At 39.8% G+C, this 22,293-nt stretch overlaps 1 protein-coding gene across 5 annotated transcripts in view; it reads right to left on the reverse strand.

Moving 5' to 3' along the window:
* Positions 1-22,293, reverse strand: part of Lrp1b (LDL receptor related protein 1B) — a 1,950,932-nt gene that overhangs the window by 834,934 nt on the left and 1,093,705 nt on the right. For all 5 annotated transcript variants that reach the window (XM_052726598.1, XM_052726596.1, XM_052726595.1 and 2 more), the window contains exons 12-13: positions 19,394-19,574; positions 733-952 (exon numbers count right to left, since the gene is read on the reverse strand). In XM_052726598.1, the coding sequence (XP_052582558.1) occupies positions 733-952; positions 19,394-19,574 (401 nt within the window). The remainder of the gene's footprint in view (positions 1-732; positions 953-19,393; positions 19,575-22,293) is intronic.

Below are 22,293 nucleotides of genomic sequence, written 5' to 3' on the forward strand. Positions count from 1 at the left end.
TAGGATGAGCCTACCATTGAGGATTCAGATCCAGAAAGAAACTTACATCAAAGGAAGCATTTTGGAAATGTCAAACTTACACTTTCTTCACCTTTTACCTCAAAGCTGAAGTCATTTCATGGAGTGCTGGGTTGTTAATGACTGAAGACGAGGCAAAGTGATGATTTTGTCAGCTAGGGCTCTGTCTTTCCCTCAGCTACACAATTGTCAGTATTACTCCACAATGCCAGGACATTTTACATGGATTTCAGCAAAATGAACTAGAGTGTGTTCACATTTATTTGCACTGATCGCCTTGGAATTCAGCCCATGCCTAGATGTATTTCAGGTTCAGCATCACAAAGTTCTTTACTCAAATGAGTGCAGTATAATTACTTTGTCTAAATTTCAGGGGCAAATATTGAACATATTCAAATGGAGAGGGGTTGCTTGGTCACAGAAAATCCATCAATAATGTAGACAGGCTGCATTGTAAAAGCAGCTCTGCTACCAGGAGGGCTTCGTTAAAAAGCCCCACAAATCCTGGCATACCGCAGTGAGCTGGGCCTGGCCTCCCGGAGGCCAGAGCCAGCTGCACAGCTTAATGCTCAGCTCCTTCAGCCACCCCATGGAGACTATTGGCAGCCACCTCAGAGGGGTAAAAATAAACTTGAAAGTATTTTTAACACAGCACAACAAGGCTCTGTGGAAGAAGAAGCATGCAGGTTAAAAACAGCAGCACTTGTCTTTTACCTTTCTGTGAGTTCCATTCAAAAATACTTTTTCAATATGATCATAGTAGGCATCACACCAATATAATGTGTTGGTGTGAAAGTCCAGCGTTAAGCCATTTGGCCACAGCATCTTTGAAGTCACAAAAATCTGTCGATTGAAGCCATCCATCCAAGCCTTCTCAATCCTTCCCACGCTGTCATCTATTTTATCTTCCTCCCAGTCTGTCCAATACATCCAACTAGGACATGGAAAACAAGAGTGTATTTTGTTATCTCCAATAGCCACCCTGTAGAGAGCACTCCTCAGGTTTGGAACTTCCATATGTCAATGGCTTTCTGACATGTTCTATCTAAACACTTATCTTTTGGAACCAGAGTACATCTGTGAAGCCAGAAAAGCCAAGGCCACTATACAGACCATTTAGCCTCACCACAGAAAACTTTCTACTACCAGCTACTACTCCCAAGAGATCGCAGAAAACCTTCCACCAGCCACTCAGGCTTATCTAATACATTATTTAAAACAGTGGTAAGTACCAACAAATATCTATTTTCTTTTCATCCTGATTTTTTTATGCATTATTACCTTTAAATGTTGTTCCACAAAATGTATAATTGGCTCAGTGATTAGAAGGTAGGCAGCTGACATGAGAACCCACAGCACAGCTAATGATCTACTCCAGACTGTATTTAATTCATATAAATTAGAGGTTTTTTAGATAAGCAACTGGATTGGCTTTGTTCTAAAGGTCACAGTCATACCGGCTTTATTTGGCCAGATCCAATTTGTCTTCCTGATGCAAATTATCTATGCTTTATTGCTGCTTATTATTACCCCAAATCCACAAAAGACAATTTAGCTGCACATAAGTTTAATAACAGCAGGTTGACTGACCTTGAGATTTTGAGCTTTTAATTTCTATCTCAAACAAAACACCCTTTAAAAACGAATCTTTTGTGTAAGCTGTAACAGTGGGAGAGCGAGCCTGGAGCTAACGTTCCAATTCCCTCATGAATAAGGTTAAACCACACAATATGTGTTGTTCTAGGGTCATGTGAAAGTTCCCGTGTTATTAATTAAAGTGGAGTTCCATTTTGGCATCCCAGACACAGCTTTCTAAGGACCCAATACTTATCTAAGTTGGGGGCCTTAAGAATGCCCCCCTGATAGCTTCCCTCCCTTGTGGGGACCCTGAGGAATTTCTGACGTAATTTGGGTAAATTTTATATCCTGACTATGAATCCTCCAAGTGTTCAAATTGGCTGGTAAGTGAAAGTTGAGAATTTATCCTCCATTATTTCCTATCAATTAAGCTTTTTAAAAATTATCTCAACAGTTGACAACTATTTTGATTGCCTGTTGAGACTGGATGTAGTATTAATGTGAAAGTAAGAAAGTAAGAAAGTAAGAGGTCAGTGTGCCTTGTTCTATCCTGAGTTCTCCACAGGAGCTTTTATCATTGTGACAACTTAGGAACTGACAAAAGAGAAACTGTATTTTCTCTAATTCTATGATCAGGCACAAATGTTTCCTTTCATTCATATAAATCAGCATGCATAAGATGCATGATATTTCATCTTTAATAGCATTTTCTAAAATCATCATAATATTTAATTAAAGCCCTTTAATTCTTATTATTAACTTACACATTTTTCAAACTGGAATCATCTTTCCCCTCAGCATTTCTTGTTGATCATGACATACACATTTTACTCTGTGGTTCTCTATCCTGATTCACAGACATAAATGTGTTCATATGAATGCATGTTCATGATGCGCACACACACAACACAGGCTTGTGATGACTTGAAATTTTAATAAGGATGTTTACTGTTTTGCTCTTCTGTAAGGATTGAATGAAACCTCAAGTCAGAACAGTCCTGAGTAAAGGTGTATTGTTGATAAGGGCACAGACTTGAAAAGGATTAAGGCCTTGGACCCATGGGAAATTGGCAAGGTTTTTCCCATATGGCTCAAAATTGGCAGAGCTTTCTTCTCTGGTCAATTATGAGCATTTACAGACAATTGATCAGTGTGTATAAAAACTAGTCAACTGCAGATTCCTCATCTCCATGTTTATAGCCATAGACTTGTACCCACAAAGACCTCCTACAGGGATTAGATAAGCCCTCCCTCTGTGCTGTACATAATACAAACACTGAGGTTCCTAGTCATTGTAGACATGGCTGCATCAGAGCCCACAGCCTACCTGATTCCAGAGTTTCTGTATCTGTTATTCTTCAGTCTCTAACCACCCAGGGAGTTTTCCCTATCTAAGACACACAGGTCAGGGCACTGTTCAAATGAAGAATCGTTGTGAACTGATCCAGTACCTAAGTTTATTTTTAAACAAATTATATATATATATTTCTTTTTCATTTCTACTTTCAAGGCACACACATACACACACACACACACACACACACACACACACACACACACACACGCTTAAATCTAGATTCCACATATGAGAGATAATGTAGTATTTATCTTTCTGAATTTAGCTTATGTTTCTTAACATGATGATTATCCATTTTTCTGGAAACACTTTTTGACATGTTGGTCTGGTAGAGGACTGTATGTGTGAGATTATTGTAAGTGTTATAGTACTGAGGGAAAAGCCTTACCCAGTGAAAGTGTTATAGGTCTAAGGGGAAAGGTACCCTCGAAGTTGGGAGTCTAGGAATACCACAAAGTCACACTGCACAACAAACCTTTCACAAGAGATTTATTGGAAGAGACAAGAGGGTGGCTGCCTCTGGTAGGGGGAGAAGCACCAGAAATTGAGCAGGGGCAGGCTTTATATAGGGTTTCTTGGGGGTCAGAGTTTTCCAAAGTGGAGATATTTGGGTAGGGGTTGGTGGAATTTCAAACCAAGCCCAGGGGTTGGTGAGATTTTAAACTCAGGGATTGGTGGATTTTATTAGGTTTTCAAACCCAGAAGTGGGCTTGACCTTTTGCTCTACATCCTCCCCTTTTTGTTTATTATTAAAACCAATCAAAAGTCTGGAAAGAGGACAACATTATCAGTAGACTGCCTCCTGCTAATTGGAACCATTGAAGTCCTTGAGGGGTAAACATGACTTTCACAATCAGGGCATAGTCGGGAGCCACAGGATTCTGGTTCCATAGCCAGGGTTTGATAATCCTGTAAAAGCAACTGAATAAAAGTCTGTTTAGAAATATTTTAAATATGTTGCTGAAGAACTGTAGACAAGCAGTTTATAAGGCAGAGTGTGACTAGTGGGATTAAGAGGAGGAGATGGGGGGAGGAGTGAAGAAAGGCAGTATCTATCAGTTCTTCATCTTTTGGTTAAGATAAAGTGAGGTAAGGCAATACCCAATTCCATATTAGACTGTCAATGGATCAACAGTAAGAAGTATTGTGCTGTTCCTTATGTTCTTGGAGGTATGTTTGGAGTTGTCAGATCCTATCTTTTACTATATCCAACTGGTTGACATAAAAGCAGCATTCCTCCCTGAGGAAGAGTCTGAGTCCATCCATCTCCTCTGTCAGTAAATGTAACCCTCACTGAATTTGTTAGCACTACAAAGCCAGTAAGTGTATTTGTCCCTGGAGGATGAGGGTTGTCTGAGCCATCCATTTGATGTCCCGGTAAACTGAGAGGAAAACTGGTAATAGATAGTGAGGGAAATGATTAGTCCTGCTGTTCCAGTTAAAACACTAGCAGTTATTCTCAAAGCCACAAGAAGGGATAAGATCTGAACTACTTGTTTGTTATGCCTTGCAGCTATAAGCCCTGTGAGGAGAATTGGCAAGGGTCCCTCCTTGAGTACCACTCCTAATTTTGGGAAAAGGAGCACCCAGGCATAAGTCCCAGACCACCGAACTGGTAGGCAGTGGTAAACTTCAGTGCCACAGAGGATAAAGGCATTGTGAACATTTGGACATAAGGGCTCAGGATAAAGGGGTTATTACAGTCTGATAAAGCCAGAGTGCCCATAGAGTGTGTTTTTGAGGAGTTAAAGCAGTCTGTGATACTGCAGAGACAGATGTGAGAGAGAGAAGGGGTGGCAGTGGTATTTGGCTCTGAGGACTGAATATGCAGTGAAGTGAGATGATGTGCAGAGGTTAAGGTCAGAAACAAGAGATGGAATGACCATGAGGACAGAAAACTGGGATTGATATAGTTTAGGAAGGGTGATGTTAGGGATGGAAGGACCTTTGAGGAGTGTTGGACTACTTCTACCTTTTCTATACCTGAAAATGGGAAAAGTTGAGAAAATGGGGTGAATACCCCTTGTACTTTTATCATACTGGATGGACAGCTGTTAATGATGCTATATTAAAGCTTACCCATGACTTCCTCTCCTATCTGGGGTGCCATGGGTCCTTAATTAGGATATGAAAATGCCCTATTGTGCACAAAAGGTGGAACACTTTCCTGAATATACATCACGTCTCCTACAGGACCAACAAGGCAGCCTCCATAATTCTCTGGGCAATGTAGACAGTAATCTCTAGTTTATGTTGTGAAATATATATATATATATACACACACACACACACACACACACACACAATGTGTGAAAATGTATTGCTGTGATTGGTATAATAAAAAGCTGAATAGTCATTAGCTAAGCAGGAGATAGAGGTGGGACTTCAGGGCAGAAAGAAAGAACTCTGGGAAGAAGAAGGTGGAGTCACCAGCCAAACTTGGAGGAAGCAGCAATAGCAGTATGAAGAGATGAGGTAACAAGCCACGCAACAGAATGTAGATTAAAATAAATGGGTTAATTTAAGCTATAAGAACTAGTGCTACAAGCCTAAACTAAGGCTGAGCTTTCATAAATAATAATAAGTCTCCATGTCCTTATTTGTGAGCTGGCAGCCCAAAGAATAATCTGACTACAATTTTGATCTTAGCAAAAGCAAACAGAGGGGACAGGTATTTTAGAAGTCAATGCAGGTGTTATATGAACAACCATCTTCTTTGAAAACCAGCTGGTGAGCAATCTGTAGCCCCATCCTGAGGGTGGTCTGGAAGAATTGCTAAGTATAAGTTTCTTGAACCTCAAATCTCCATACATAAACCCTGCCAGTGATGGGAGTGAGCAGGACAAGGTAGAAAGAAAATTCATGATCCAATATGGTCAGGCTTGGGTCTTGGCAGATCTGTGAGAGCTCATTATTCTGAGACTGAAGGCAAGCTGGTTGATCTTGGTATTTTATGAAATCTAAGGGAACAAGGTCCTTTTGGGATCAAAATGGAGAAGGGAAGATTATTTTAAGATGATGGTGTAAAAAGGCATGAGATGAGAAAGATGAATCCAGCAAAGGAAACCATTGAGCTTAGCAGTGATAGGGGTAGTAAGAATGATCCCAAAGAGGCCTGTCCATTTAGGAGAAAGAGGAGGAGGATTGTAAACGGTAGGAGAGAGGAGAACCAAGTCCCAGATATTGATGGAAGAGGAAAGGGTGTCCAGATGGGGCTGGAACAAAGAATGATGGGTGAAGTCCCAAAGGAGAGAACAGAGATAGCAAAACAAAAGGGTAAGAAGGTGATCAGGAAGTGATGATAGCTGGGGCATGAGGCCAGGAGGCAGAATCAGCCATCCATACATGAGTTTGGAAGGGGAGGTGAGGAGAGATTTCTTTTGGAGGGCTCTTAGTTGCAGAAGAAAAAAAAATGGCAGGAGTTTAACTCAATCAATATGAAGCCCTTGGGAGATTTTGATAAAAATATTTTTGAGAGAGCATTGGTTAGTTCGATCTTGCCTAAGGATTGGGAATAACAGAGGAGAGGGAAATGCCATAGGATGTTGAGAGTTTTAGATAAAGCTTGAGAAATTTGAGGAGTAAATTTAGTGCCATTATCTGATCAAAGGGAGGTTGGAACTCCAAAGTGGGGGACAATTTCCCCCAAAAGGAGACCAGGTCTTTTATTAGGGTTGGGAAAGCTTCTACCCATATTGAAAATGTGTCTACTAGGACCAAAAGACATTTAAAATATCTAACAGTGGGCATGTGGGTGAAGTTGAGCTGCCAATCTGACCCAGGGAGGGATCTCCTGTCTTAATGAGTGGAAAAAGCAGGGCTCCAATGCCTGCAGGTGAGATTAGATGTTTGGCAAATTTTAGGAGAAACAGTGATAGCTTTTAGAAAGAAGTGGCAGCTCTAGCTGTCTCATTGAGTTGGTTAATTTTCTCAGAGACAATGGAATTGCCTATTTGGTGAAATCTGCTGTGGATAATTCCTGTGGCCCAGGGAAGTTGAGAGGCCTCTAGTAGGGCCATAATTCAGTCTGAATTTGGTTATGGAACTTCCTTTTGTTGTTAATATTCCATGTTCCTTTCAAATACCTGCATGTGACATGAGACTGTGAAAAGCATACTTGAAGTAAGCATTAAAGTTTAAGGAATGTCCCTTTGTTTTTGAAACACACAAGAGCTTTTAACTCATTCCTGTTCATTCCTGCTTCAGGCTACAAGGGCTTGTGCTTCAAATACAATAGTTTCCTAGACAATATCATATCCTGCATTTCAGACTTCTTTGTGTAGGAAGGAACTACCATCTATACTAAATATAGGTGGTTTGTGGTAGTGTTCCCTCATGTATATGTGTGGAATTAGGCAGTAGCTTTTCTAATCTTAGTGCAAAAGTTAGATAGGGCATAGCCTGGGATTGGTCAGGGGAGGGACTTTGAAATGTTAAGAGATGGGCATGGCTAGAAGATAAGTATAGTGTCTAATATCAATGCTATCTGAAGACAGAGAACTCAAGAAGGGGAATGTGTTTGGAGACCCTTGTGTGTTAAAAGGTGGGACAGGTGGTTAGAAGAGAAGACAGTAACAGGTGATCTGAAGATAACTTCTTTGTTTTCCATATAAGAAACATGACTGTGGCCAGCACACTCAGGCAAGGTGCCCATCCCTGGATAGAATGGTCTAATTTTTTTATTGGTATTCAACAGGCACAAAGGAGGGTCACAGCTGATGACCCAGGACCATGAAGGCATATACCTCCTTCTCTGTGACATAGAGTGAGAAGTTAAATACAAAAGATTTAGGGCCAAGGCCTGCAGAAGTGCTTGTTGAAGCTTGTGAAAGGGTTTGGCAATGAGTATGAGGAGGGGCTCAGATGAGGGGCCAAGTGCCACCTCATATAAGGGATGGGTGAGAGGAAAGAAAGAAAGAATCCAAGAGCTTAAGAAGTCAGTCATCCCTAGGAAGGATAGAATTTTGTCCTTGGTGGTAGGTATTGAAAGAAACTAGATTAGATGTTTCCTATTTAGGGTAATGGCCTTCTTAGTTGGATTGATAGTTATTCCCAGATAAGTTACCTGAGGAGTGAAAAGTTGGACCATAGAAGGTGAGACCTTACATCCCCAGCCAGACAGAAAGTTTAATAATGTGGAGGTGTTGGCCTGGCTAATTTTCAGGGAGGAACTACAAAGGAGCAGACCATCTATGTAATGTATACACTTGTGTTTCAGAAGAGGCAAGAGAGTAAGTTAGAGACCAGGGCCTTTCCAAATAGATGGGGTCTGTCTCAGAACCCATGAGGTAGGACAGTAAAATTTGAATAGAAAGGTGAGTATCTGGGTCAGTCCAAGCAAAGATGTTTTGTGGCTGGAGATCGATTGAGAGGAATAGAAAAGAAGGCATACTTAAGTCTAGGACAGAAAAATGAAAAGTTCCTGAGGCTAGGGTGTTGTAGAATATTATTTTAAGATGTGTTACATTTGTTCATGCTGTGGAACATTTCTTTAATGATGCAAACTGTGACCACCTGTTTTTTTTTAAAAAGTGGCTCTGGATAGCTTGGGCCATTTTTATTTATACACTTTCAATGGTTTGCATGAACATTTCTATAATCAAATTTGTTTCCTTAAGTTTCTAAAAATGGTTACAATAATTGTCAGTTTCTTCCTTTGTTTCTTTCTACCTACTTTCCCACTGGTAACCATTATCTATTTAATCCATAGCTCTAACATTAGAAGTATAAGCATTGTTGCTAGCCACCAAGGAAGTTTTCTAACTAGGCACACCTACAGGTGGAACAGAGTGCCCAGTTGGCAGCATTTGCAGTTACAACATCATGCAGGTGAGAGACAGTTTTGTCTCTACTGGTTAATATTATATCTGGTAGGGTCTGAGTTCTCACAATCAACTCACCAGCCAAAGCTGGGTCAATTTAGTCTACATTCTGTACTACTCTATCTCTTCCAGGTTTTTCCATCTATCCTATAGGCTACATAACTTAGAAACTTACTCTTAATTGTTGGCACTGTTTCTCCCTTGTTCTCATGCCCATCTCCCTTAAGTTCTTGGGGTATTGGCACAGTTATTAGAAATGAAGGCATTTTGGGTTTCTATGATTCTGCTTCATTTCCTGTTCCTAGACTGTTCCCATTAACTCTTGATATCATCTATTTATTTGCATTTCTCCTCGACTCTTGTGGTTAAAATCATTCTCTTCGGAACAGTTATGCAAAGTTGTAATTGATATTAAACTTCATGAACTACTGTGACTTTTTCAGGCTAGTCACAGGGTATGTTGGAAAGGCAACATCCTGTTCTTAAGAAGCCTAAATTCATGGTCACACTTGAAACATTGAAGGCTTTAGGGGCTGAATCAGGTCCATTGTATGTATTTAACAACATTCCCTCTGGCTCACTCAGACGAGAGTCATTGGGGGAAAGTTTTCCTTTTGTAATTGCTACTTTAACCATGACTGAGAAAGTGAACCTAAAGGTAGCCAGCCATATAGCCAGCATAGTGAAAACAAGGAGAGCAGGTAGCACATGTGCTCCTGGGGTCATGCCCAGAATTATGCAATGAACTGTCCATAGGCTTTGCCAATGGGTCAAGGTCTCTCCAGGGCTTTTCCACAGGGAGAGTTTGTTCAACCTATTCTCAGGACTTTCTCCTGAAGATGTCATATGACTCCTGCCAGAACAGATACACAGAAATAGAGAAAGGCAAAATCCCAGAGACCAAAGGTAATAAATTATAAAGAGAAAACTTATGGTTAAGAAAAGCTGGCAAGAAACACCCCAAACTAAGGCTGCGCATTTATAAGAAAGAATAAACCTCCTTGTGGGATTTATTTGGGAGCTGAGTGGTGGGCCCCCAAAGAGTAAAAACAACCAACAACATTACGGCATACCAATGTGGGCCCTATATTTCCAGATAGGGCCTGAGAAATCTGAAAAAAAAAATGAAAAGAAGGGAAAAAAAGAAAAGAGATAAAACTTTTTTAAGAGGTGCTGTTGTTCAGCCTGCAGGTCAGTGCTAAATAGAAAAGGCTATCTTAGTAAAACATGCTTGTGGCAGTATAGGTACAGGCTTCCTACTGCTAGGAACATTGAATGCAGTTTCTGGTCATGCACCTCCAACTGAGCTGCTAGCTTTAGGCTTGGTTCTCAAGAATTGAAAAGCAGGCAAAGCCAGTCGATAGAGCTGAGCCAAAGAGGACCCAGCTATAGCTTAGCAGTTTAAAGTTTGCTCACATGGCCATATAAGGGTAAAAGATACACAGTAGAAGAGGTATAGGTGGAAAAACCTCTAAACAAGTTCCAATGTGTTTTCCAATGTGTTTACTCTTAAGAAAAAGTAAAAAGAGTATGAACAGTCATAGGTAGAAATGAACAGTTTCAAATGAGTTCTTTAAAGAGAAGTAAAATAATAAAAAAGAAAAAGGCCCATAACAATGGGAAATACATAGAGAGTCTGGAGCCTATATAGTATTGTGTTGATTTTTAATTTTTGAATGTTGATGAGCAAACAACAGCCGCTGACAGACATGGGATTGTGAACTGGACTGATAAATTAAACCAACCTATATAACTTACAAATGCTTTAACTTTAAAAAAGAAGTCAAAAAAGTATGTTACTTTGGAGAAGTAGTTTTCCTTTTGTTTCCACAGGAAACAAGAGGCTGCCAATTCCTTCCAAGTTAATATGGATCAGGTTTGGTCAAGGGAGAACTCTTGAAAATTGATAGGTGATATGTATCAATAAAGGTTATAGCTGGTCTTCCCAGGACTTGACCATTTTCTCAATTTTCTCAGGGACCCCTAAAGATATCTTCGATCACATATAATAGAAAGCAGTCTAGTGAAAACAATGTCCACAGTCCCAAGAGTTAGATTGTGGGAGGCTTTTGGTTATTTGGTGGGTCATGAGTGTTTGTTATATTTAAGGGAATATAGAATAAAAAGACAACTATTAATCTCAGATATTTTGCATTTGCATGGATTTTGGTATATTGATACAAATTTAAAATTAATTTTGATAAACTGTTTATATATATATTCCTACACTTTTTAAGGTATTGTACCTATGCAGTACATTTAAAAATGCAAGATAAAGTTCTAGTTTTTAAAAGCTATTATTATATCCTATTTAGGATAATCAAGAAACATAGGTTAGTAGTCATCTATAACAATCAAATTTATAGATATTTTCAAGATCATACAGAAATATGTTTTAGATAGAAAGATGGTCGTCAAACATTTCAAAGACCTATAGCATATAGCATTTCAAATGTTTTGTTAACTCAGGGCTCTTCATGAAAATGAAATACATCTGCTCCTGGCAGCACCAATTTACTTCATAAAAGCATGATGGGCATCAAAGAATCTCCATAGGAGTTTTCTTTCATTGTATCAAGATAAGCCATTTGAGCAAGAAACTGCTTTGGCCTTGGCTGCTTGATACTATGCTGTATAAACTGGGCATACAGAGACCACAGGAAATTGACCAGTGAACTTTGCCAAAACATGAGTAGACAATCCTTCAGGGTTCCTGCTTCATAGAATAGTCTGCCAAACATTCTGCAGGACACAGAGGAAAGTGACTGATGAACTTTGCCAATACAAGGCAGGACAATCCTTCAAATTTCCTGCTTCACTGAAAAGTCTGCCAGATACTTCAGGCCCGTAGGCCAAAGACAGATGTCCCAACTTTGTAGAAGAACTTGGGATGACTGTTCAGGCAGCAAGATGTCTCTGTTGTTAGGTAATATTACATCCTTGGGTCTTTAATGGAGTTGAAGACTAAACAGTTAGAGTTATAGTTTTCAGAGAAAGTAAACTAGCTATAAAACTTTGGAATCACTAAGATAGGATAGATAATAGAGTATTTTCTCTGAATTTGCTAAATACAAAATGGAATGAATATTGTAAATGTAATTCTTTCTTGATAACTGTTTTTGTTATATGTAGTTTTACTATGTTAAAGTTAAAACCTTTCCTTTCTAAAACACCTTATTGGTCTAATAAAGAGCTGAATGGCCAATAGCAAGGCAGGAGAAAGCATAGACAGTGCTAGCAGGCAAAGAGAATAAATAGAAGGAAAAACAGAGAGAAAAGGGTTTAAGGCATGAGAAAAGGAGTTTTAAAAGACTCCAGGGGTGTAGATGAAGTGACACAGGGGCTAGTCACCCAGCCACCCAGCCAGACACAGAATAAGAACAAAAAAAATGTATATACAGAAATAGAGAAAGGCAAAAGCCCAGTAGTAAAAGGTAGATGGAGGCCAGGCGGTGGTGGCGCACGCCTTTAATCCCAGCACTCGGGAGGCAGAGCCAGGCGGATCTCTGTGAGTTCGAGGCCAGCTTGGGCTACCAAGTGAGTCCCAGGAGAGGCGCAAAGCTACACAGAGAAACCCTGTCTCGAAAAACCAAAAAAAAAAAAAAAAAAAAAAAAAAAAGCCGGGCGGTGGTGGCGCACGCCTTTAATCCCAGCACTTGGGAGGCAGAGGCAGGTGGATCTCTGTGAGTTCGAGGCCAGCCTGGTCTCCAAAGCGAGTTCCAGGAAAGGCACAAAGCTGCACAGAGAAACCCTGTCTCGAAAAAACCAAAAAAAAAAAAAAAAAAAAAAAAAAAAAAAAAAAAAAAAAAAGGTAGATGGAATAATTTGAAGTTAAGAAAAGCTGGCAAGAAACAAGCCAGGCTATTGCTGGACATTTATAAGAAAGAATAAGCCTCCCTGTATGATAGATATGGGAGCTGTGTGGCAAGTCCCACAAAAGAGCAAAGAGTAAAAACAACCAACAACAGGAGGGTAGAGAGGAGAGTAAAGGGGTTGGATACTATGTGGTGAAGAGGAACCACTATTGATTTGATAAATGATCATGAACCAAGGTTCCAATAAGTTTTTAACTGCAAGTATAGGAGTGTTAAAGGGGCCATAGAAGACATGGGGCATAGAAGATTTTTTTCCTTAAAAGATCAGAGATGAGAAGCATAAGTCCCCTGAAGCTTTGGAGAAAGAGTGCTTATTGAGCCATGGTGATATATATGGTGGAGTTTTGTAATTGAATGATGAGAGAGGGATTATGTTTTTCTGTAGAGAGGTTTTGGCTGTCCTATTCTGAGAAATCTTCCTGAGAGGCCAGTAAGGGAAAAGGTGTGTCATATTGTGTAGTTCGAAGAAGAGGAGAATGGCTGGTAAACCTAGGGTCAAGCAGATGGGAGGAGCAAAGGAAATAGAGGCTCCCACTTTGGCTGGCAGGTCCGTTCCAAGCAAGGGAATGAGACAGGTTGGTACTACTAGGAAGGAGTAGGTGAGGGGAATAACCCTAAAGATATAGCTAAGAGCTGGATTTTGGTGAGGCTGGCAAGGCTGTATCCCCTACTCTGTGGTAATATTTTAATTGTGCTGAAATGTGATTTTATTTGTATGTTAATAAATAAAGTTTGCCTGGAGATCAGAGGTCATTAGCAAGCCAGGAACAGAATTCAGGTGGTGGTTGCCCACACCCTTAATCCAATCACATGGCAGGCAGAGTCTCTGTGTGATCAAGGACACAGCCAAGCGTGGTGACCCAAATCTTTAATCCCAGTACCAACCATAGATACCAGGAGGTCTGTATAGACAGGCAGTGATGAGGAAGTCATGTGGCTGGGCTTAGTGCCAATAAGAAGGCCAAACAGGAAAGCAATACAAAGACAATCCACACAGGAAGAAGGTTTCTCTCTCTCTCTCTCTCTCTCTCTCTCTCTCTCTCTCTCTCTCTCTCTCTCTCTCGAAGGACGGCAGTGAGTGGTAAGCTAAAAGTAGTCTTGGCTCTTTGCTTGTGCTCTGACTTTTTAACTCTGTATTTGGCTCTGTGTTTCTTATTTAATAAGACCATTTAGAATTTTGTCTACACTACTCTGATAATAGAGGAATGAGAAGGAGAGGTGGCTCTCCAAAACTCCATCAGGACTGAAAAAGTGGCCCTAATGTCCAGAAGGAAGGTGTGTTGTCCTGATACTGTGATGAATACCTGAGGCTTCCTGTTGGAGATAATGATGTTCAGGCCAATGGAACCTGGGCCCCTTAAGTAGACCATGGCCAGACATAGGAGGTTGGCTGGAGGGTGATCTGGGCCTGATTTTTCAATGTTGCAAGGGACATGGGTGCACTCAATACCCCAGTGTCCCTCCTGATGGCATCTTGGACATGGTCAAGATGGTTGACACGGTCTCTGGCATGTTCAGGGCAAGTGATCCTCCTTCTACATTTGAAGCAGGGACCTGGAAGTTCTCAGGCTTTGGGTGGCTGATGTTCATTTAGTGGATTTCATCTATGTGCACCTTAGCTGGGTCCCAGACTCACCTGAGCTCTTTAGGAAAAAGATTGTTGGTAAGAATCATCTAAACATCATGGGCAATAAGGCTGTTAGATTGAGGAATATATTGGAGTTCTTTAATAAAGGATGAGTTAACAGTGTAAGATTCTAATCTCTTTTCTGCTTGATAAGAAGGGGATGTGTACCCTGACCAAGGTGAACACTCTGGCAATGTCCTGAGAATGGAGAACCATGGCCTGTTTAGGCCAGGTAGGAGGAGGTTGAGGGTTTCCCATGGTGGAAAGGGAACTAGAAACTGGAGGACTAGGGGCCACCAGTGATCTGAAATTAGGCACAAAGGAAGGTAGATTTAGGCTGTCTATTGCTGAGGAGGAAGAAAGGAAAACTGGAGAGTCTGGAGAAGGAGAAGGGACAGTGGGTTGAGATGTAGTGGAAAGGTTCCTTAGTTGGGTTCAAAGAAATGGAGGAATCTAATCGTTCGGTCTTTACAGCTGGAAGGAGCTGAGTAGGGGAACAGGAAGAACAGAGAGAAGGCTTGAAGCAGAAGTAAGAGAAAGCTTGGATGTAGGGAATCTCTTTCCATTTCCCTGATTGCTTGCAATAGTTGTAAAGGTCCTGAATACATTTGGGATTGAGGATGTCATTTAGCTTGATTATCTAAGAAGTATTGAGGCAGAATTTGATTGCAAAGGTGAGCAAATTTAGGGTCCTTCAGTTTGGGTGCCAGATAAAGAGGCTAGAGGTTTTCTAAAAGCCATTCCAATGGGGAATGAAAGAGTATGGAAGACACTGTTCCCACAGATGAGAAGGAGAGGGTGAGAGGAAAAAAAGTCAGTTCAGCCTGTCGTTGAAGACATCTCCAGGACTCAGGAGACCCAGTGAGGACCAAGTTGTTCAACAGGTTGTCACCGCACTCAACAGGGCAGAGTCTGTACCAGGACTTTGGATGAGTCCCCAAGAATTGCCTATAGGCACCAAATAACTGAACTCAGGAATGAGGCCTCATCCCAGGAAAGGGTTAGGAACAGAACATCAAAAGGGCCTAGAGGAGCTCTGAGATTATGGGCAGCTCTGAATGGAAGACAGGAGAGGGGGGCAGGAAGGGATGCAATAGGCTGGTTTGGCTTAAGCAAGTTGCAGGATTACAGCTCTAAGTGTGGGAGGTTGGGGTCAGGTTGAGAGGGCCAACCATATCCCTGAAGACCATAGCTGGGGGTACCTCAGCCTCCAAGAGTGCCAGAGTTGTGCTGAACCCTCAACAATTACTTCTTTGGACTCAGGGAATCATTTTTACCAACGGAAGGAGGGGATTTACCAAGTTGCTGCTGGGAAGTGCAGTGCCAAGAAGTTGAGCAGTCAGTGAGCCTGAAAGTGATTCAGTTGAGGTTGGGTTGGAGATGAGGGATAAGGGCCTAGTGTGGCTCAGTCACCCAGGGGGAGCGCAGGCACCAGGAGAGCCTAACCTAGTTAGGTAACCAATGTAAGTATTACAGCTCTCCTTTCCCAACGAAGGTGTTACAGCTCTGAAGGGAAAAGTGTCCTGACAGTCAGAAGTCAAGGAATACCACACAGTCATACTGAACAACAAATCTCACATAAGGTATTTACTGGGAGAAACACAAGAGAGTGGCTGCCTCTGCCTGGGCAAGATACAGTAAAGAACTGAGCAGGAAGCATGCTTTATACAGGGTTTCTAGGGGGTGGAATTTTCCAAGGTGGAGTTTTTTAGGGTGGGGATTGGTAAAATTTCAAGTCAAGCCCAGGGATTGGTGGGATTTTGAAGTCAGGGACTGGTGGATTTTCAAGCTTAGGAATTGAATTGGTGGTGGGCTTTCAAGGTCAGGGATTGGTGGGGTTTCGAACTCAGGAATTGGTGAGTATTAGTACGTTTTCAAACCCAGAAGTGGGCATAGGCCTTTTACCCTACAATTATCTACATCTGCTTAAACATTTAAAATGCCTTATAATCAAGAAAATGATAAATATTAAATATACAAAAGCAGCAATATAGCCTATAAAGTAAGTAGGGAACAAGATAAATAAAATAATTTAGAATCTGGCTGCTCATCAGTGCCTTCAGTTAATGCAGACAAAAAGATTCTACCTTTACTTTAAAGGGCTGTTAAAATGCAATGTCTGTGCAGTCTGTTCCCAACCTATCTGCAGACAAGAATAAAGATAAGGTCTTCCTTTGATTTCTTAGTGATGTTTTTAGAATATGTGTTATACATACTCTTTGTGTAATATTAAATACTGAATGTTTGCTAATTCCAATTAAAATTATAATAATTAGGAGATAGACATCCCTTATTTATAACTTTACTGGAAGCACCAAGTTTGGGTTTGTTGAGAATAATTATGCTCACAAATGAAAATGTAGTGTTAATCAGTGAATTCCTGAAATATGTAAATCCTTCAAAGCACCGTTGCCATGGGAGTAATAGTAATCATTTTCCCATCGAAGACTTAATTTGGCTTATTGACACAGTATCTACCTAATAGCTAAACTGTGTAGTCTCACACTATAACTTCAGAGAGCAGTGTATGATTCTGATTGTGGGAATCATGTACTCAGCTGTGGATATACATCACACAGATGATGTTCTGAGAAGTACAAACTCGAGAGCTATTGTTTATATACAGGGTGCCATGTGACATACTGGGAAGGAGTGGGTTCACCTGTAGCTGTCTGCATGAGGGACATTGCCCCAGCTCTGTTCATTCTGCAGCTCTACCCTGTTGTCCACTTGTCACCTATGGGTGTAATCCTTCAGTATCTCCTGCTGCCATGTCCACCTCTCTGTCATTATTACAAATGCTGAGATCTAAAGGAGCCTCCAATATGCAAATGTGGCTTTTATGTTGAAACCCTTAAAACTAATCTGTTAACTAAATGAGGTCAAACTCATTGCCAGGCTGAGAACATCCTCCTGTTTACACCTTCCCTTTCCATCATTCTTTCCTTTGCCCCTGCTCTGCCTTTTACTCTTCTTTGTTTTTGTTATTTAACAAACTTAACATACGCATTAGGTTTCATAGTGGCATTTTCAAATACAATTTGTTATTTTTATTCTCCCTGAGTTCTTCTCCAACTGATTTCTCCCCTTCTATGACTTGATACCTTCTTCACACGCTTCTGTTTTCATGTCACATGTGCCCTTTGCCTATCTTTCATCAATGCCACTTTTCTTCCTGCAGTGAGCTTTCTTCTGGTTTTCTAACCTACACCCACACTTACCTCCACTTATATGCATATATACACAGAAACATGATCCAAGGGAACACAGGAGACAACAGGAAAACATTGTCTTTCTGAGTCTGAGTCGCCTTAGTGCATTTTCCTGAAATTTTATAATTTCATTTTTACAATTAAATCAAACTGCATTGTGTATATATTCCATACTCATTATCCATTCATCTGTGGAGGGTATCTATGCTGGTTCCATTTCCTTGCTGTTGTGAATAGAGCAGCATTATCACAGATGGCCCAGTATCTGTTACTTGTAACTATGTGAGTGTGTCCCATTCACACAAAGTCACAAGTTCCTGGAGGGCAGTTATTACCCTCCATGTTTCTATTGATATGTGTAAGTTTCTTGGTTTTTAACTGAAGAAAGAAGTAATATTTTATTGATACTAGCTTCTTTTGATGAATCTCTCTGCAATAAATGATGAGTTACACTGTGTACTTCTAAAAGCTGGTGGTATGGGAGAGCAAAAGAAAACATAAAGTCCTCAGTCTGAAAATATTTTACTTTAAGTTCCAAACATTGGAATAAAATTTCCTGGGCTAATGCTTCCTTTTTATTGCCAAACACGTTTTCAATAACGGCTTGAACAAATTGTGTCACAGACATCGATGGCTGCTCCCACTGCTTTCTAAGCCAGATTTCAGACATAAGTAAGATTAGGCTCTCTAAAATGAGGGTGAACCTGCTACCTCCAAGTCAATCCTTTCACTGAAAATAAAACACAAAGCTCTATTGTGGTCTTGATCTCTCTTACCACTTCATCTTCACCAAGGAAAGTTTTATTCAAGTGGATTTAGACAACATAAAATGGATATTTTAAGAATAGAACAAATAATTGTGAAAGCCATACATGAAAATGTCAGAATGAAAGTATAGTTATTTCTGTTTAAAACACACATATGATTCATCTACTCCATAGGTAGATGTACCCTGCTTATATTTGAAGTTATTTAGAAGCTGCACTTCAGTGATCTCAGACTACTATGGACACCTCACACACTATTCATTCTTTAATGTATGCACAGAATCAAAAGATCATCCATTTGTGATCATATTTTCTTTCCATGGAAGGACATATTCATACAGAAATTAGAAATATAAACTATGTAATCTATTCATTTAATGTTTAATTTCTGTTAGGAATTTTCACATTTCTTTGATAATTTATAAATATGATTTTGTGTTCATACCATAGGTCTGAAGAAAAAAATAAAAATATTACATATAGTATTTCATTCTGACCAAATAGCACAAAAGTATATGGTGGTGTTCCCATGTGGAAACCACAAATAAGCTTAAAATCACTGTATATGTACAATAAGGAATAGAATGGAGTGGGTAAGAAACCTTTGTGGACAGACTGCCTGGGTTTCAAATCACACTCTGTCAGCAATTGCATGGAATTGGATCCATGATCCTTTATTCCTTTATTCAAAGGAAGAGAATAAGAGCAGCAACTATTCAAAGGACTGTTGTGACTCTTACAGACAGGGACATAGTAACTACTTTAACAAAATACCTAGTTCAGAGTAAAAGTACAGAATGTGTGTTAGTTCTTAATACACAAAACTTCATTAGCTTAAAAGTTTAACCAGGAGAGCCTCTGATTGTATGATTATTTGCAAAATTCCTGGTTGTCTAATGTTGTGCTTATTTGAAAACATTTAAGTAACATATACTCTAAACAAATAATTGTTCATTTTATTTAGTTTAACTTATTTTGCTGTTTTTATCTAATATATTTTCCAGGAGGGGAACTCATCAAGTAAATTCTTTGAATCTGTCTATTCCTGTGGGAATTTACTAATTCATACGAATCCTAAAAAACCTTGCCATTGTTAATACATATAAATCAGAAAACATCAAAAGCAGGCTTACATACCCATTGACTGGATCTACCACAATTCCTCTGGGGTGGGACATTTCTCCCTCCAGCAGGGTTTTCCGGCTCTGAGAAGCCTTTTCCAGTCTGGCCACACTAATGGTTTTTCTTTGACCATCATTTGTCCAGTAAAGGTTATTTCCAATCCAGTCAACTGCAATGCCTTCTACATTATCCAGTTCTATAAAAATGTAAGAATAAGAAAGAAACTAATCATGTAGTTAAGTCAAATTGGTTTCCACCACTACTGCTCTACTTAATGAAGTATCACAAAACAACGAATAAAAAAAAAACCTAAAACAAAAAAAATTAATCCAAGATTTTTATAGTTTGATTTCCTACTTTTTGATAGATTATTTTCAATTTTATTTTAAATGCCTTGTTATGCAAATGATAGACCCTCTCTCATCACAAGGATTATAATGTTGTATGTGTTCACAAACTAATCATATGTTATTTTAACTGAATGCCAGCATACTGTAACAAAGAAAGTGACCTACAGAATAAAGGGAAACACAAATTATATAAGCATAAAAGCAAAGTACAAGTGTATAAAGTATGAACAGAGACTTCTAAGAACATTTGCAAAACCTCTGAATATTTTACATTTTTATTCAGAATTTAACACATTTCATATAATGTGTTTCATTGTTATCTTCCCCCATTTCCTCCTCTTCAGTTCTTTCCCTATGTTCCACTATTTTTCAATCTCAACTTCATGTGGTCTCTCTCTCTCTCTCTCTCTCTCTCTCTCTCTCTCCTTTGAACCCATTGAGCATACTTGGTGCTGCCTGTATGTGCATTGTAAGGAGTCTCTGTAAATTTCTGCAAGGTACAGGAAATAATAATAAACCAGAGATACTATAAGAAACATAAAATTCATCTGAATCAAACCTTCTGTTATATGAAAAAGAAAGCCAACACTTCCAAGCAAGTTCATGTGCTCATAGTTCACTATCCAGGAAGCTTCAGAACACCAGAATGACTTTATAGGTTAATTGTGGCTATGTTTAGCAAAGTGTTTAATTTTGTCTGGACTTTATTGATGCTTAATCTACCTGAGCACTTTCCTAATCTATTGTAGTGGAGAATAGCTGTTTGCTCTTTTCTACTTACCATGTTGTAAGAGTGAATTTCAGAATCATATTTTATTTGAAATCTATGTCAGTATAAACAATCAAGATGGATAATCTACTAGTTTTTAAAATTTTACTGTTGCTACCTGACTTGTAACTTTTGTATTTTCTCACACACAGCAGTCACTATAACTCTCTAGATGGAAATTTCATTACTTGCATTGTAAATAAATCATCACACTGATCTATCTATAGTGAGAAAGCAATAATAGTGCCTGTCCTGAAGTTATAACGCTGGGTAAAACAGCTACTGCTCCTGCACTGAGGTCATAACCAGCAGTCAAACAGCTACTGGTCCTGCACTGAGGTCATAATCCATCTACTGCATGGAACTCTAACTGGACTGCCTGAGCTAGAGCAACTTCTTAGAGCAAGTTAGCTATTATTAATTTATCAAGGTGTAAAAAAAATACATATATGGGTGATCTTAATGCTTGTGGGCTGGCTATTGACTTCAACTGTACTATGGACTCATCCCCTCATGAAAATCTTACCAGCCTGCACTATCATATGATCCAATTCCACTAAACGAGTCTTTTTAAAAACATCATTTCTTTAGTGATTCTTTAGGAATTGAACATCATATACCCCAATTCCACTCATTTCCCAGTCCTCCCATAACCACCCTTGATCCTTGCAGCATTCCCCTACAAAAAAAAGAAAAAAGACCCAGAAACCTCTTCACTCCTCCATTGTTCCTGCCTCTTCAACACCTCTTCATTCCTCTTAGTGGCATTGGGAGCCACAATGTGTCACACTGTATTCCCTCTTGTCCAATCAGCTTCACTTGCAAATGTTCATTGCAGTGAGTCATTGGTCTTGTTCAAGGCCTCTGGTGTCTGTTACACCATCATCACTGGACCCTCAAGAAAACTCCTCTCAGATATCCTACAACTGCCCCATTCATGGGGATCCTGTGTGTGTTGTTCCACAGGACCAGTCCCTTCATGTACTCCAGCAGGTCATAGTGGGGTAGATGTTAGAGTGAGCCAACCCAAGGTTCTGAAAATGTGCCTGAATGGTAGCTGAGTTGGTCAGTCCAGGCCACTGGGGCTGCCTGCAAATGGCGAGGTGGCCCAGCATAGCCCTGTGATTTCATTACACATGGTTTCTATAGCCCTCTGTGGTAACACGGGCCACAAACATCAACACAGACCCCAGCTGCAGCAGGACCGTGAACTCAGACATGGCCCTGACAGCAGTTTGGGCCCAGATGACACCATGGCTCTGGGTGTCAGCCCAGGCCACAAAATGACTCTTTTCTCCTTTCTCTTATTTCTGTATTGTTGGTTTGTTATTCTAGAAAACTCAACGTCTTCATCAAGTCTGTGATCAGAAAATAATTCTTCTTATTAACTAGGCAAAAGACCATTCTTCCCATTCGTTCTTGTCAGATGACACACTGAAAAGAACATATTACACAGGGCAAAGTAGCTTCTAATTCAAGAACTCCCTAGAGAGATGCAATGCTTACAAATCTAATTTTATGATAATACACTTAGAACTTCTGGATAGCATCAGAGACATGGTTGTAAACAAGGAGACTGTCATTTTGATGAACAACTTTTTATTACCCAATTTAGCCTTCTTACCAAGAAAGAACGAAGTTGAAATCCTGTCATCTTCTTAAATGCAAAATGACAGAGTTATATTTGGATACTCATTTTACTTCCACACCTAGGTTATCGTTTATAAAAAATAAAATACTTTGGAGCCTTGCACATGCATAGCAAATTGCTCATTCTATGTCTTATTAGACGAAAC

Source organism: Peromyscus californicus, unplaced genomic scaffold (genome assembly GCF_007827085.1).
Source record: "Peromyscus californicus insignis strain IS unplaced genomic scaffold, ASM782708v3 Scaffold_7__1_contigs__length_154581171, whole genome shotgun sequence".
Classification (NCBI taxonomy): domain Eukaryota; kingdom Metazoa; phylum Chordata; class Mammalia; order Rodentia; family Cricetidae; genus Peromyscus; species Peromyscus californicus.